Source organism: Mytilus edulis, chromosome 3, assembly GCF_963676685.1.
Source record: "Mytilus edulis chromosome 3, xbMytEdul2.2, whole genome shotgun sequence".
Classification (NCBI taxonomy): domain Eukaryota; kingdom Metazoa; phylum Mollusca; class Bivalvia; order Mytilida; family Mytilidae; genus Mytilus; species Mytilus edulis.
Genome location: NC_092346.1, coordinates 12,823,974 through 12,839,909, shown reverse-complemented (window position 1 = coordinate 12,839,909; position 15,936 = coordinate 12,823,974). Strand labels below are relative to the sequence as shown.

Here is a 15,936-nt window from a genome sequence, read left to right as displayed (position 1 = left end):
ATCCCCTATTGAATTGTTATTGTAGGTGCAATCTGCAGTTGAGTTGTACATGTATCTTTAACTGTTTCATCAGAGGCGCGTTTCGTCTACAATAGACTCATCAGTGACGCTCGAATAAAAAAAAATAATCAAAAAGGCCTAATAAAATGCGAAGTAAAAGAGCACTGAGGAGCAAACATTCCTAAAAGTTTTGCCAAATACACCTTAGATACAAGACTTATACATCATACGAACATAAATAGCAAAAATTCAATAATACAACAGTAAGCGAGCCTTTTAAATGCCAACAACAATTCAGTGTATTGCAAAAAATAGTTTAAAATGTATTCTTACAGCAACAGTAAAACTTTATTTAATTTTTTTTTGCATTTCCATTATGTTCCACATTTTCTTAAAACAGACGTTACAGAAAATCGTAGCTTGAATTAACAAATGAACAATTAAATATATTAAATAGTTCGTAACCAAAAAAAATCTATTTTTACTTGGACTTTAGCTTTTAGAAAACGACCCAAATTAGAACAGAAGATGAATATGTTATACAGATTGCATGTGTAATTATTGTAAAGGAGAGGTGAAAGATATCAGAAGGAGATTCAATCTTATAAGATGAAACGTCATGGCCAAAAATATCCCCAAACAAGAATGTGTCCATAGTACACGGATGCCCCACTCACACTATAATTTTCCATGTTCAGTGGACAGTGAAAGTGGGGTCAAAACTTTAATTTGAATTTTAAATTTGAAAGATCATATCATAGGGAACATGTGTGATAAGTTTCAAGTTGATGTGACTTCAACTTCATCAAAAACCACCTAGACCAAAAACTTTAACCTGAACGGACGCACAGACGAACGGACGCACGGACGAACAAACGCACGAACGGAGGCACAGACCAGAAAACATAATGCCCTTCTACTGTCATAGATGGGGCATTAAAATAAAAACAACAGAATACAGAATGGAAACAGGAACTGTTTCAAAGAGACAACAACCCAACCAAATAAGAAGCCCAAACAGTATACAAAACACTACACATAGAGCACTGAGCATCAAGAACCTCACTAAAAACCGTGGAAGATCTCACTTGATCTGGAAGAAAATCCTACTTTAAATATACATAGCACCCGTCATGCTGCACATATAAGTACAAAGCTGGTTATAAGTCTGATCAAGTAAGCCCCATTGCAGGAATGTCGTTACGACAATTGGAACATGTCCGTCCTCCAATCTAATTAAAAACCGATCTCTCATCGCTCTTGTTTCTGATATGTCGCGTGGGAGATCTAACGAAACCGGCTTTGAGGTCACATGTGAGTGAACTAAAAGTTATGAATTTATAAAGATATGCAAATGAGTTGACGACCTTTTAATAAGCCAATCAAAAAAGTTAATGAATTATTTTAACTAACGATTTCGTCGTAAATAAAATGAGTTACATCCCTTTGCCTTACGTTAAACTTCCAAGATTGTGGAAGACTCAACTTCATTGGTCGAAAAAGACACACCTACGAGGTCACTCACATGTGACCTCAAAGCGGGTTTCGTTAGATCTCCCACGCGACATATCAGAAACAGGAGCGATGAGAGATCGGTTTTTAATTAGATTGTCCGTCCTCATCTGTGAAACAGATATTCCATAACGATCAACCACTGACTCGTGCTCGCGTCCAGAAACATTACAATGGGATGATGTATGATACAATGGAAAAGACCAAGAACACATAAAGAAAGAGAAAATAAGGTTAATTATTAAACAAAATGGAATAAAAAAATCTTTAAAAAAACAACCCTGAAATACAGAGAAAAAGGGGTCGGTCCATGCAGGTGCCCAAAGTTTTGTAGTAGACGTCAAGTAATTCGCCCCTTTTTTATTAATCTTAAATAGACTCGTTCTGAATTAACAGGAGTTTGGTAAAAAAAAAGTTTCATTCACACTTGCCCCTTTCCACAAAAAGAATTTAATTTCCCAAAACACAATACTATATATAAAACACAACCAAAAAACAACATCAAGCAGACAAACAAATCAAAGTAAAATAAAACCATAATTAATCAAAATCTAAATATAACAGACAAAAAATAAACAACAATGATAATTATAATAATTAATAAAGCAAGGCAAAAAAATGTGAACATTAAAGTCATTGTAATTCTTTAATAGAAAAGTTGAAAATATCAATTTTTTTTTGTCTTTTTATTCTGACTTTATAAATTTTCAATGCGACTTGCATTTGATATAAAGAAAACTCAAAGAACATCGAAGGGGTGTCAAGTTTAGAAAGCCATAGTGAATGGGGGAACGATAGTACTTTATATTTTACCTTGTAACTTTTATGATTTGAGTGTCACTACTGAATCTTTTGAAAACAAAATTATAAGACTGGTCTCAGTGATGAGTTTTCTTTAACAGAAACATATACTGATCTTTACAAAACACCAGAAGAAACCTTCCAGAACAACTATAGAACGGCAGGACGATGTAACTACGTGAAAACATTCTTATTCTTCTAATTTTACTAGGTGAGTTCATTTTACAAGAACATTTTTAGGTCAAATGTCTGTAGTATCAGCATTTTATTTCGTCAAAATATACGCTTCTGATATTTAATATTGGACGAACAATGACACAAATAAAAGTTTATCCTTATTATAATTTTTTTCCCCCGGCTTCTGAAGCCGTTTAGTTGACTATTATAGTTAACTTGGAATACAGTGGTACATGTTAGGGACAAAAAAGATATATGTATTATGATTGGGCTTTTTTTACGTCCAGTCACAAATATTATATTTTTGAATTCTTGAAACACATTATAATTGCCTCAGGACATTAAAAAAAAATAATTCATATATATATATATATATATATATATATATACTTAGAAATCTTTCAAAAGAATGAAGCAACCAATATTAAGCCAAGGATTAAATATTGCAGAATCTACCAATCACACGTTAATCTAGACTATAATGTGGGATATCTGAAGCTCATAATTCAACCATTAATTCATCTTTGGATCACAGCTGACAAAATCTATCAAATGGTTGCATGAATTTTATATGAAAATGTTTTAGGTTCTTAACGGGATGCTTTATACAAATCACAAAAACATCTTACAGTTTCAGAAAAAAAAGAGAATGTTCGACTTACGCTTGTTTCCTTTGTCTGTTTTGGCGTTTGTTGATAATAGACAAAACAAAAGTACCATAACTTCTAAGAAATACATTTAAACTTAATCCAATTATACAGTGTCATCCGAATGTCCTCTTCAAGTATAAGAATCAATGTAACTGTCTTGTTATATTCCGAACGTGCATATATAATAGACAACTAATAATTTAGTCATAAGTTTATATTAATAATTATTATATGTACATTTCTGCCAAAATCATACTGTGTGAAATCGGCATGTCCTGTAGCTGTTAATAAAACGCTGTTGTGCCTCTTACGCATGACACTCCATTTCAATGAGAAATAAACATCATTTCATGCACAATATCAAATGCAAATATGCATGGTCTAACAATTAAAATATTTTGATAAAATTAAGTGTGATTATTTATGAAATGAACATCTGTAGAAAGGTAAAGATAAATCTGAGTAATCCGAATAAGATCACGTTCGGGACACGTTAGATCTTTACAAATGTAATTTTACGTCATGAAGATTTATGAACTTGTTTAATTTTTTTTACCTTTCAGAATCTGTGGTCTTGTATGAATTGTATGCATCGACCAGGTGTGTGATGAATTTATACCATATACATTTATAACTACCGAAAAAAATGTTTGCTAGTATTCTTTCGTTGTTGTTTTTTTTTCTTTTCAATAAACCCGTAAAGTCTGTAGGCATGATTTATTGACAACCATACACAGTCTGGTAACATATTAAAATTCAGAATTTTGAGACTTATAAAACGGTTTCCATATGAGATGTGTGAAAATTTGTCGCTCGGCATAAAAATGCATTTAACATCTGGCGGACTATTGTTCCTTAGCGGGGGTTTGAAAATGCTCACCTGTGTAAATAGGTATATTTAACGTAAAGTGTTTGTTAACATTTATAAAATTTACATGTCATGTTTGGGTAAATTAAGTACAATTAATTATGTAAGAAATACAAGATAAATATGTATCATAATGCAGTATATAGTATACTGTTCTTTTATATTAAAACAGTGGCTATGACATGAAGCATGTTTGCACCTTGTCAAAAAGATCACATTTTTGTTCTCTTTGTGTCTTTTGAATAGAGTTTTTTCATCAAAGTTAAACAAAATTATTAACACATAATATGACCGCAGCATATCATTAGGAGAGAAAAATGATTCTGCACTGATTTCTTGACATGACATTGTTTATGTAAAAAGAGGGCAGAAGAGAAGATAAAATACAGACATGTGTATTCAGTTTATATAAAAAGTAGACGAAATAAAAGGACAAAATTTCAACTTGCAACAGGCAACCTACAAAACCCTCAAAGAGTTGTCACAGATGATATTAAACCTTCAATTAAGCACAACACTCTCCCTACATCAGATACCATATTAAGCTTCCGTATTCGGACTTGACGTGGCAGCGTATCTTTACATCCCGTACAACCGAACGCCTCCTCCGAACTGCTGGACGGGAGAAGTATAAGTTGGTATGTATATAATGCGATTAGTGGTATATCAAATAGATAGTAACTCAAAGATGCTATTAACTAAACACAATATATGTATGGCGACGTTAACGACGACAGATGTGATCATAGTTTCTATGTCAAGCTAAAATCTGGGAATAACGTGATGAAATATAATTGACATAAACATCATACTCCTGCTTCATATTTATTCGTGTTATACTAATTTTCGGGGATTTTGTGGTATTTTTGAACCACGAATTGAAATATTTAAAAAGAACATGTACACATGTTCTATAGACGACTTGTATGTAGACTTAATCATAACCACGAAACCAAATATCCACGTGCGAAAAATCCTTTTTTTCTCATTCCACGAACATTGATATCCTAGAAAATACTTGAATTCGCAGCTGTTCAATACTCAGGGGCGGATCCAGCCATTTTAAAAAAGGGGGGGGTCCCAACCCAGGATAAAGGGGGGTTCCAACTATATGTCCCCATTCAAATGCATTGATCGGCAAAAAAAAAAGGGGGGTTACAACCCCGGAACCCCCTCCCCCCACCCCCGCCCCCCCACCCCTCTGGATCCGCCACTGGATACTAGAATTAGAAAAATGTGAAACTAATTATACACATACCTGAACACTTTCCTTTTTTCTGTATGCTGACTTGACGTTTTTCACAACGTTTAGCTTTCATGAGATCACATTTAGATGCATATGTTATACCATCTGACCCACATACGGGTCTTCGTTGTTTATTTGAACATTTTATTTTACAGTCTGAGTCTCTTAATGCCCTAAATAGTACCTGAAAGTATAAAAAAAAAAAATATGCTGTTAAAAAGACTGATGAGATGTTACTTCTTAATTTAGTGTATAGGCTACGTTTACTTTTGATTCCCTCGTTGATTACTGAAACTCTAGCACTGTACGGTACGTCGGATGTATAGCGTAAATTTGGGTACAGTCATATGAAACTACAAGACGGACACGTTCACGTTACAATAATTCCTACACAAAATTTAGTTTAAACTTCGGCTTTTAGATTCTAAGAAATGAACAATGCCAAGACAGCTTAACGTTAATCAGTGAAGCAATTAAATAGATCCGTGGCAAGGTCAGATGAACCCCGCCAAACGGACATACATGACAATTATTCAATAAAACAAACATGGTTGTACTATTGCATATAGTATCCCTAAAAGTTAATATTGATCAATGAACACAAACGAGTAGACGAAGGTAAGATGGGACCTGTCAAACGAACACGTATACCTTATAATAATTTCATACACCAAATATATTAGTTGACCAATTGCTCATGGTATATGACTGAAAAACGGACTTAAAACTAAAATTGGATCGCCGATCGATTTAATTTGAGCATGCATCTATCTACATGTATCTAATAGGTCAAACAAAACAAAACAAAAAAGATGTAGAAACTGAAGCAGATAGGATAACGGTAAACAATATGTCCAAGTGCATACACTCCTTCTAATCAAGAACACGAGTCTATGGGACAAAGATATAATTCCAGATTTCAAAACTTTATCTAAAGGGTGGGTCAAAGAAGTACAACTTAGGTTGCGTTCACACTGCCCATTTGAACATGTTCGGTGTTCATACGTTGTACTGTTTACATCATTGAAATTTAGTTTGACATGAATTCAATTTTATTCAACAGCAAATTAACAGCTCTGAGTATATTAAACATTCACTCATTTAAATTTTAAAATAAATGTTCAAATTTTCAGTTTAACTTGTTTCAAACTTGTTTGAGTCTCAAACTAAACGCGGTCTTACATGACGTAATTTCACATCAGACGATTTGAAACTGTGGGATAACACATGCATTCTATTGTAAATAATATCAACTTATATCCCATAATTCCATAGTTAATCAAATGCACTTTAACTTCCTTCATAGATAGATACTTATTAAGCATGTCTGCCTTTGTAAACAACTGTTAAAACACCGGGTGTTCTGCAACGCAAATCTTATGCACCTTATATCTATGTTGTAAAACTATTATTCAATTAGTTTGGTGTCTACTTAATAACCATTTCATGTTGTAGATTTACCGAATTTACATTTGTTCTGAAAATAATTGCAACAATTTGTAACTACGCAATTTGAATTAAAAACATATTAATCAATAGCATTATCATCTTTTATTCGTCTGTACACTTGTTTGGCTCTTCTGACTAGTAGCAATGACTTAATTCTTTCAGGAAGGGTTAACAGAAAGAGGTGGAAACAATGAAATATGTATACGTAAATGCCAGTAGCACCGCATCGCTTTTTTAAATATAATAATTGATAAATTCGGTTACGCTTAACTTAATTTCTAATATTTCTCTCCTAGTATATCGTTTTAAGGTTTTTTTTATCAATAAAATGAACAATTGGCTCGCATGAGTCGATATCTGTCATTTCAGAGCCATGGATGATTTCCTAACACAAGGATTTTTTTTCGAGAAGACTGTCACTCTACATGTTAAAGACAATTCTGATTTCATTATACAAAGCAAGCAAGTATGCACGCTTCATCATGCTAAGCATAATTTATCATCATTCGTAGGCTTATTCGAAGTATCGACAAACAGGTAGCATTTGTCAAACAGAACCGAAAAGTGTTTTCAAGGTGCAACTCGTAACTGCCAAGCTGATGGCCAGTTACTCATATTTTGCCAGCAGCTTGCTCAGTTGATTCTATATTGTATACATCATAAGAAAAGTGTGACCATATTCTTTGTCGGACGGTCAGACAGATGAAAAGTCGGACGGACGGGTCGATGGAAGGACGGACCGACAAGGTGAATGCGATTTGGCCGAAATTTAAGAGTCGAGGTATCATTTATAATACATTTGCACAAGATCTGACAGTTAAGATATAAGCTTACAAGATATCAAATAGCATAGAGGATTCATATTACCCAAATATAAAAGTTAGTTCAAAGGCAAATGGAAATAAAACAACAAAAACAAACTCCCCGTAACTCAGTACGAATCATTCTGTAGACTATCCGGTTTCTGCTGATTCATTATCAAGTTTGGGTTGACTTGGTTTAGTAGAAATGAGTAAGCCATTTTTTCTTAGATATGTCTATTTTGCATGGACTACAGTGTGTTATAACCTAATATGTCATCTTAAATTCTTCAGAGTTAGATATGAAGAGGTGAAACATAACTCCAGTTTAAGTACATTTCCGTAATATGTAAACTGGTAATTTAAAGTTAAAATGTTTCATTTACACGAGAATAGTGCCAATAAGAAATCGATGACCACTTGATTAAAAGAATGCCAGAACGGACAGACAACAGCCGAGATACCGACCTCTATAGCTTTAGTACTAGCAATAATATAAACGTGAGGTGATAATCAAATTAAACAATAGCAGTAATGTATTTGCACGCGTCAATTGATATTTGACTGTTGCGATTATGATTTAAGCAACGACGTTATCATATCATCATAATGCTTAAATTAAAACCAAAAAAAAAATAAACAAAAATAACCCCAAAAATAAACCAGAGGTATGAAAAACTTATAGACTATGAAAGACACTCAATTTTACTTTATATACAGAAGTCCTGCAGAGAATATTCATTTTACAGCTATCTTGACAAGGGTCTGATTTACATAACTGAAAAGTTATCATTAACTGTAAATTTGTGTCAATGTATTTACATAACATCTTCACCATATTACAGATAAAACTGTTTAAACGACAAATATAAGTGTTTGATATATCATCATAGTGTAGCTAAATAACACTCGTAGTAAGTATGTTACAGTCAAGAACCTTTCAAAAGCTACAAACTTCTAGGTTGTTATGCACAAAACACAAGTTTTGTATTACACCACGTTTGTTTTAACCGTTGCATTTGCCTCTCCCCCCTTCATTTTCACATTATCATGTCATCAAATAATTATTATTGAAAATGTTTTCATAAATTAAATTACATGAAAAGGTAAACAAAATGTAGATAAAAACGAAAAATTTAGAAAAAAAAGAAAGATAAAATCAATTTATTCAACATACTGAGAACTAAGTCCATATGTTCTTACTAATAGGTGTCTTCTTCTTCGGGATTTTTAGCGATTTAGATATAACATGTGTTTTTATGTTTACTTTGGTCGAACGGCTCTTCAACTGTTTGTTTCTCACACACCATTGGCCTTCAAATACTAGTTATCAGCTTTGAGCTTTCCCGACGAAGGTAAAACTGTAGAAAAATGTTTCGTACACATGCAATTTATAAAGTGTTCACTGTTGCTGTTTTCATTTTCAAGGATTTGTACAATGGGAGATTCTATATTATTTCTATTATTTTTTGTTCATTTTTTCATGCGGCATCCCGGTCTTTCTGCGGCCATCGGGTTTTGTTAACCACCCACAAGTTCTCTCTGCCGTTTCAAACGCTCTTTTGACTTTGGAATTTTAATTAAATTTCAACTTCCAGAAACTGACAGCTATAGTTCTAATTTTATATATATGTATATCATTCTATATGCTTGACACAAGTAACTGACGCAATGATAAATTTGAAAAAAAGAAAAAAAAAACAAAAAGTTTCTGATTCACTGCAAACTAATTGAGTGCTGATCGGAAAGACTTGGTAGTATCAGAGACACAGCTGTATTATATGTCTTTGGCAGTATTTAGGATAGGGACAGAAATTTGGCCACCTTGTCCATAGGTGTTATATATCTTTATAGCTTTGTCGGTTATTTTACGAAAGAAAATAAATTGACCCTTTTCCTTTATTTGAACTGTTCCCCATCACATCTTCAGAGGCGACTATACTTAAAATTATAATTTTGATGTGAAATTTATAATAATTTAGCTCATTCAAATAGAACACCTAAGTAGACCCAAAAAGTTAATTTGCAAGTTAATAAATCAAATTAAACAATAAAAGTGATTGTGTACTTAGTTTTGTATGAATACTAAGGTTTGTATTTAAAGATGACACCTAATATATTATATAACCTTTCAACAGTGAAGTACCCATATACAGAAGTCAACAATATACAGGTGTCAAAATGTAATAAATAACCAATCAAAAAGGTTCATATCACGTCCTTCTATCTAACCTCTAATCAATAAAATCAAGGGGAAAAAATTACTAATACAAACTTATCAATTAAAAAATTCATAGTCACTGTCGAGTCTAGACGTCAAGCCTTATATATAAGCTTCATATCGTAAAAACTACATTTCATAAAATCTGATATATTAAAAATATTGGGCGAATTGTCGCCACCAGTCGAAAAATTGACGTTCATAAGTTCTTGTCAATAGCCGTAAAGGCTGGTTCAATGTTATTTTTGATTTAATAAATTAGACAAATGAAATTTTTAGTCCAGTAATGTGCTTACGTATTGTTGTTACGTAATCTAGAAAATCACGTTTTTCTTGTATTTTTCATTTAATTTCTAAGGTATATAACATTTACTATTACATTTTAATTTAAAAGACCACCTTCCTAATGCATCTATATTTTGACGAAAAACAAATAGTATGAAAAATAGATGAATATTTGTTAAACTCAGATCGATGTCCAGTCTCTAATCGACGTCTGTTCCTCAAATCGACGTCAAAACCTGACGTCAGAATCACAATAAAATAATATGAATAAAATAATTGATGGAGTATTTTTTGCTATATGTCCAGTGGCAAACAGTTCATCTAAATTCAGGACGAAGGAGAATAAAAAGAGTTGAGAAATACGCCAATGAGACATAAATCCAGCAATTCAGAAAAGTATGTTACATGGGGAATAAAACATGAAAAGAAACCCTAATTACGAACCGGGTATGTATATAAAAAATGTGTAGTAAGTCTCTGTACATTTTCAATCGTCAGTCGTTTCTTTATCTTCGGTTTTGATTAAGGACGATTAACTTCCTTCTACTCTCTTCTCGTTATAATAACACAGTAATAACTCTGCGGAAGAGTTTGTATGTGGTCTTTTCTTGGTCGATTATCTTACCTTTCACAAAACGAACTTGTATAATTTCCCGATTTTTTTCTCCTGCATATACACTATTTACCTACTACAAACTGATACATATGTAAAGTGAATATATAATTATACTGTCAACTTGGTCTAACAACCAATTACTCTTTCATAATGTTGCACAAGTGTTAGCATTTTAATATAAATTCTTCAGACAGTTAAGACATTTAGAACTCTTTTCTTTCAATCGTTTTATCAGCCGAACAAATAAAACTATGATTACCTTGTATTTTAAATTAAGAATAATCTACCCCCCCCCCACCCACCCCCCCAAAAAAACCAAAAAAAAAAATCAACAACATTAAAAACAACAACAAAAGAGTTCAGAGTTCGTAGAAATCTTTACTGATTGAACTTTTAGTAAACTTTTAGTAAAACCCACACAAAATGAAGTTTATCTTTTCCTTTTTGTAACAAATGTAGGTATAAAGGTATCTCGAGTAGGTAAAAAACTATGCAATGTAGTTCTTCTTTAGATAACCTTCCAGTAAAGAAATGTCAAACTTGACATGTTAAGATAACAATCGTATGATATGCTATCATTACAGTAAGTGACTTTATGTTTTGTTTTTCTGAATGTTTTAGTCCCAAATATATGGCTAAAATTCATACAATGCGAAAGGGTAAACCCAGTGTATGTTTTGAAAACATGGGAGTACTCCAATTATAGCTTGATGAAATAGTTATAAAGTCTTATTTTGATGGACCTTTTGCGTTTTTTTTTTAATAAAAAAAACAACATGCATACGAAAGGATCTTATCCCATTGAAACCAATACCTTCGTTGAACCTGTATGTTTAATTTATTATATGACGGAGTTACATGTATCAATGTGGTGATGGCGAAGATTGCATGTACACACGTTAAAAAGTAGAGAACGGATCCCGCCAGAATCAAAGTGGAAATACCAAAAATAAAATATAAAATAGCCGAACACTATAAGTTAAATGAAACAACGGCAATAGTCGAACAATACATCTAAAAGGAAACGACAGCAAAATTAACAAGTACCGGTTGTTACTTCTAGAAAAGGAGGTTATTCGTATCAATTTGATAATTTTTTTTAGTCAATACAGGGTCTAGGAAACGACATATCAAATAAGTAGTATGACGAAATAAATTTAAACGTAAGTCTTGGTACAAATATGTAGGTAAAAATAATCTAATAAATTCTATAAACTATGTGATGCTCTCTCTCATCGGGGAAATCCTTTCAAAAACGGACGGTCGATATACGTTGATTTAAAACAAAAATCGTCCTTAACATGCATGGCATATTTGCCACTGGACGTTAACAATCGTATAGATTATATATGTGTATCTACTTAACTCACCGCAGCTATTACTTAAGCTTTTTCTTTAGAGATTTATAAGAAAAATTTAACACATTTGTTGCAAATATGACAAAAGAAATATAAAAATTTACAAATTTTATGAATCATAAAAGTTATAATAAAAGTTAAAACGGAGTATATAAATCAAAACATCACGTGGAGATACACAACGGAAACCTATAATATAATAAAACTAACAACTATTTCATTGTGCACAATTTTCAATATAGACATTGCAAAAGTCCTGTTAGGCCGAAATATTAGGCCGGTTTATTTGTTAATTATTTTGTTTAGTTTCACATGATACACAGCTACTTTTGCATAGGTACTATTTCTGTACTAAACATATGCAGTACTGGAAATTTACTTTTAATCTTTACTTTAAAATTATGGTAATATTTAGGTACTTGTATTTTACAGTACTTGATTTGCACTAGATATTTTTGTACAGACATAATACAATATTCCATGTTTGAAAATCAACTTTGAGAGATTTAAAATAGAAAAATCTTTAAAATGCTGAAAATGCAACGGTAGTAACCAAAAATCTGTAGTACCTAAATTTCAAGTACAAATACAGTACTGTAAAATACAGGTACCTAAATATTACCATAATTTTGTAGTAACACAATAGTACTGAATATTGAAAGTAAATTTCCAGTACTACAAATTTTTAGTACAGAAATAGTACCTATGCAAAAGTAGCTGTGTATGTTTTGCTGGTTTTACCGTTGATTTTAAGTAAGTTTTAATCATTTTTATGTCTTCATTTCGTTAACACTGATAGGCTTTATAACTAAATAATTACATTAGATGTATGTTTCATTATAATATTTTATTCTGATTAGCTAACTGCACATCACGTGTTATTCCGTAAGCAGTTGCATTGCTCAATATAACTTTTCACTCATGATAACACGTGCTCCAACAATAAAGTGCACAGGTGAATTAAATAATAAAATATATAAAATTCGTGTTTTCATGATCATAGCTAAAAAATGTAATTATAAGTATTGAATGCTTCTTTTTGTAACTTTATAGGGTTGTAAAAGCGTTGACCGTGCGTACATTTTTAGAATGAAGCGCTTCCGCGCTTCATACAAAATGTACTTCAGTCAACGCTTTTACACCCCAATAAATTTACAAAAAGAAGCATTCAATTCTTAAATATTATAAAACCAACCCAAATTCCTCTAAACTAGATCGTATGTAAAAGTTAAAATAAAATGAGAAAAAAAAAACTCTCTTTCGGACATGAAGCTCAGAATGTATCTTCAATATACAGAAAGGAGAACTAAAATGAAACGTTATAACTCGCTCCATGTTAAACTTTTATGCGCATTATTTTTGTGATTTATTCCTTTCGAGATATAAAAACTGGGAACATGCATGACAAGTAAAATGTTCACTGATGCTGCTTTACTATATGAATAGCGGTGAAGCAAAATGCAAATGAAATATTACCGACGCAATGAATCTTCTGAAAATATAAGAAAACAACCATTTAAGATAACAAGTTATGTTTTTTCCATATGCATATTCTTTTTAAAAAAAAATACCAAACTTTATTGATTAATTGGTTGTTACTTGGCCTTCTTGTCTCATGTCCGGCGGCAAATTATTTTGAAAGTGGTGTATATTAATATAAAAGTTTTTAAGGGATTGAAAAAGGTTCTCAACTCGAAAAAAGATTAGTCAAACAATTCACTGTGTATACTCGTTCAAAAAAAGTAAAATAACAAAAATACTGAACTCCGAGGAAATTTCAAAACGGAAAGTCCCTTATGAAATAGCAAAATCAAATGATAAAACACATCGAACGAATGGACATCAACTGCCATATTCCTGACATGGTACAGGCACTTTCAAATGTAGAAAATGATTGATTGAACCTGGTTTTATAGCGCTAAACCTCTCACTTGTATGACAGTCGCATCAAATTCCATTATGTTTACATCATTGCGTAAACAAAACAGACATTATAGGTAAAATAGTCAAAATAGTGGTACAGCATTCATCACTGTGTCACAATCGTTCAAGTCATTCAAATGAACCTACTAAACTGTATGTCGAGCGAAAGAAAACATTTCGCGGAATATTGGTTTAAATCAATGAAAAAAAAAAGAGAATAAAAAAGATCTATTGCATTTTTGAACATGATTGCATATAAAACTGAACGTAAAGTCAAATTTTCAGAAAATAAGTTATTAGAATTTCACATGTTATATTCAAGGTTAACTAATCAGAAACATTCGTGCTCAAACTTTAATGATCTGTCTTGGGGTATTGTTGTGTTTTATACATTAAGCCTTGTTGAAGAAACCAGGTAACACAGGTGTGGAAACCAGTCATCACAGGTGTTGTTTTATATCAGAAACGAGACTGTAATAAATTAAATTCACAGTATCTTTAAAACTATATATCTATCAAAATTGTTTGTAACTCAACTGTTGGATGTCATAAAGAGAGTACAAAGGCATTTTGATCATCGGATGTCTGCACCATACACACCTGTACAAACAAAATACATATTATCTAAAAGCATGTCAAATTCAGTCAGTTCTGGATCAGTTCAGTTTCATATGTGAAAAATATACATGGCGAACATTGACATACGGTCGTCTTCGTGCACTACAGTACACTTCGAATTCGTCGCATCTGTGAAAACAAATGAAGAACGTTGAGTTGTGTACGGTATGGTCTTCTTCGTGCACCACTGTAGTATACTCCGAATTCGTTGCATTTGTGAAAAAACATAAGAAAAACGTAGAGCGCTGAGAAGAACGTTTACTCATGTATGGTACTCTTAGTGCACCGTAGTACATACACTTCGTCGCATATGTGCAAAATACATGAATTAAGAACGTTGGTCTTCTTCGTGTACCGTAGTACACTTCGTTGCATATGTAGAAAATACACGGAGAACATAGACTTATGTTTTGTCTTCTTTGTGCATCGTAGTACACTTCGTCGCATATGTGAAAAATATATGAAGGGTTGACATGTGTCCCTTCCGTGTGCACTAAGCTTAGATCAATATTTTGCCCTGACCTTTTTCATTCACAATAACCTTCATTTCAAATTACCCAAGTAGGATGTTATAAAAAAACTTTATGGAGAACGTAGATGTATGGTCCTCTTTGTACACAGACATTGGTTAAATATTTTGCAGAGGCGGATTTGGGGGGGGGGGGGGGGGGGGGCAGGGCCCCCCTTTTTGGGAAAAAATTGGTTGCTTATATAGGGAATCATTGAAGTGTGACTGGAGTAGGCCCCCTCTTAGGCCATTCAGTGGGCCCCCACTTATGAAAATTTCTGGATCCGTCACTGTATTGCGCTTAGCCTAACCTTTTTTTTATATGACAAGTCCTCGTATTAACCAACACCAGTGTCAGGTTTATTGGGTCGGAAATATCAGTCAGTAATTTTCTGGTTTTAGAATTTTCGGCTAAATGAATGATAACATATGGACATAGGAACATATGTCTAATTATATATGTATCGCTCCGCAATATAAGCGGCACTTGCACTATATTTTTGGTCTAGTCGTTATCTCTCTTTCGTGTAATGGTGATTTTTGAGTCAATCAAATTATCCTCCTGATTTTTTTTTTAAATTTTAGTTAGGTTATTAATTACACATTCGAAAGCTAAAAAAGCTTTACACCTATTTTAAGGACCTGCTAAAATATTTTGAATCAATTGTTTGTTAGCTCAGCTATAACTAATTTAAAAAAAAAAGTTGTTGTATTTTACCGATGAATGTATTTAGAAATGTACACATAATTGTAACATTACGCGCTAAACGTTCAGACTTTGTTTTGATGGCAATGTTTTAGTTGGACACGTACAATATTTATCGCTTAACTTTAATACAATCCACCAGTCTGGGGAGATTACGAACAGTTTTTTTATTCTTAATTTAACTACTTATTACAGAGG

General features: G+C 32.5%; 1 protein-coding gene across 13 annotated transcripts in view; it reads right to left on the bottom strand.

The window, feature by feature from the left end:
- The window catches only part of LOC139515838 (SPARC-related modular calcium-binding protein 1-like), a 55,164-nt gene that overhangs the window by 28,505 nt on the left and 10,723 nt on the right, over nucleotides 1-15,936 (bottom strand). For 8 of the 13 annotated variants that reach the window (XM_071305555.1, XM_071305556.1, XM_071305558.1 and 5 more), the window contains exon 2: nucleotides 5,267-5,438. In XM_071305555.1, coding sequence (XP_071161656.1) covers nucleotides 5,267-5,438 — 172 coding nt within the window. Of the gene's footprint in view, nucleotides 1-3,152; nucleotides 3,606-5,266; nucleotides 5,439-15,936 lie in introns of those variants that run through there. The other 5 variants (XM_071305566.1, XM_071305565.1, XM_071305564.1 and 2 more) reach the window with 5 other exon arrangements.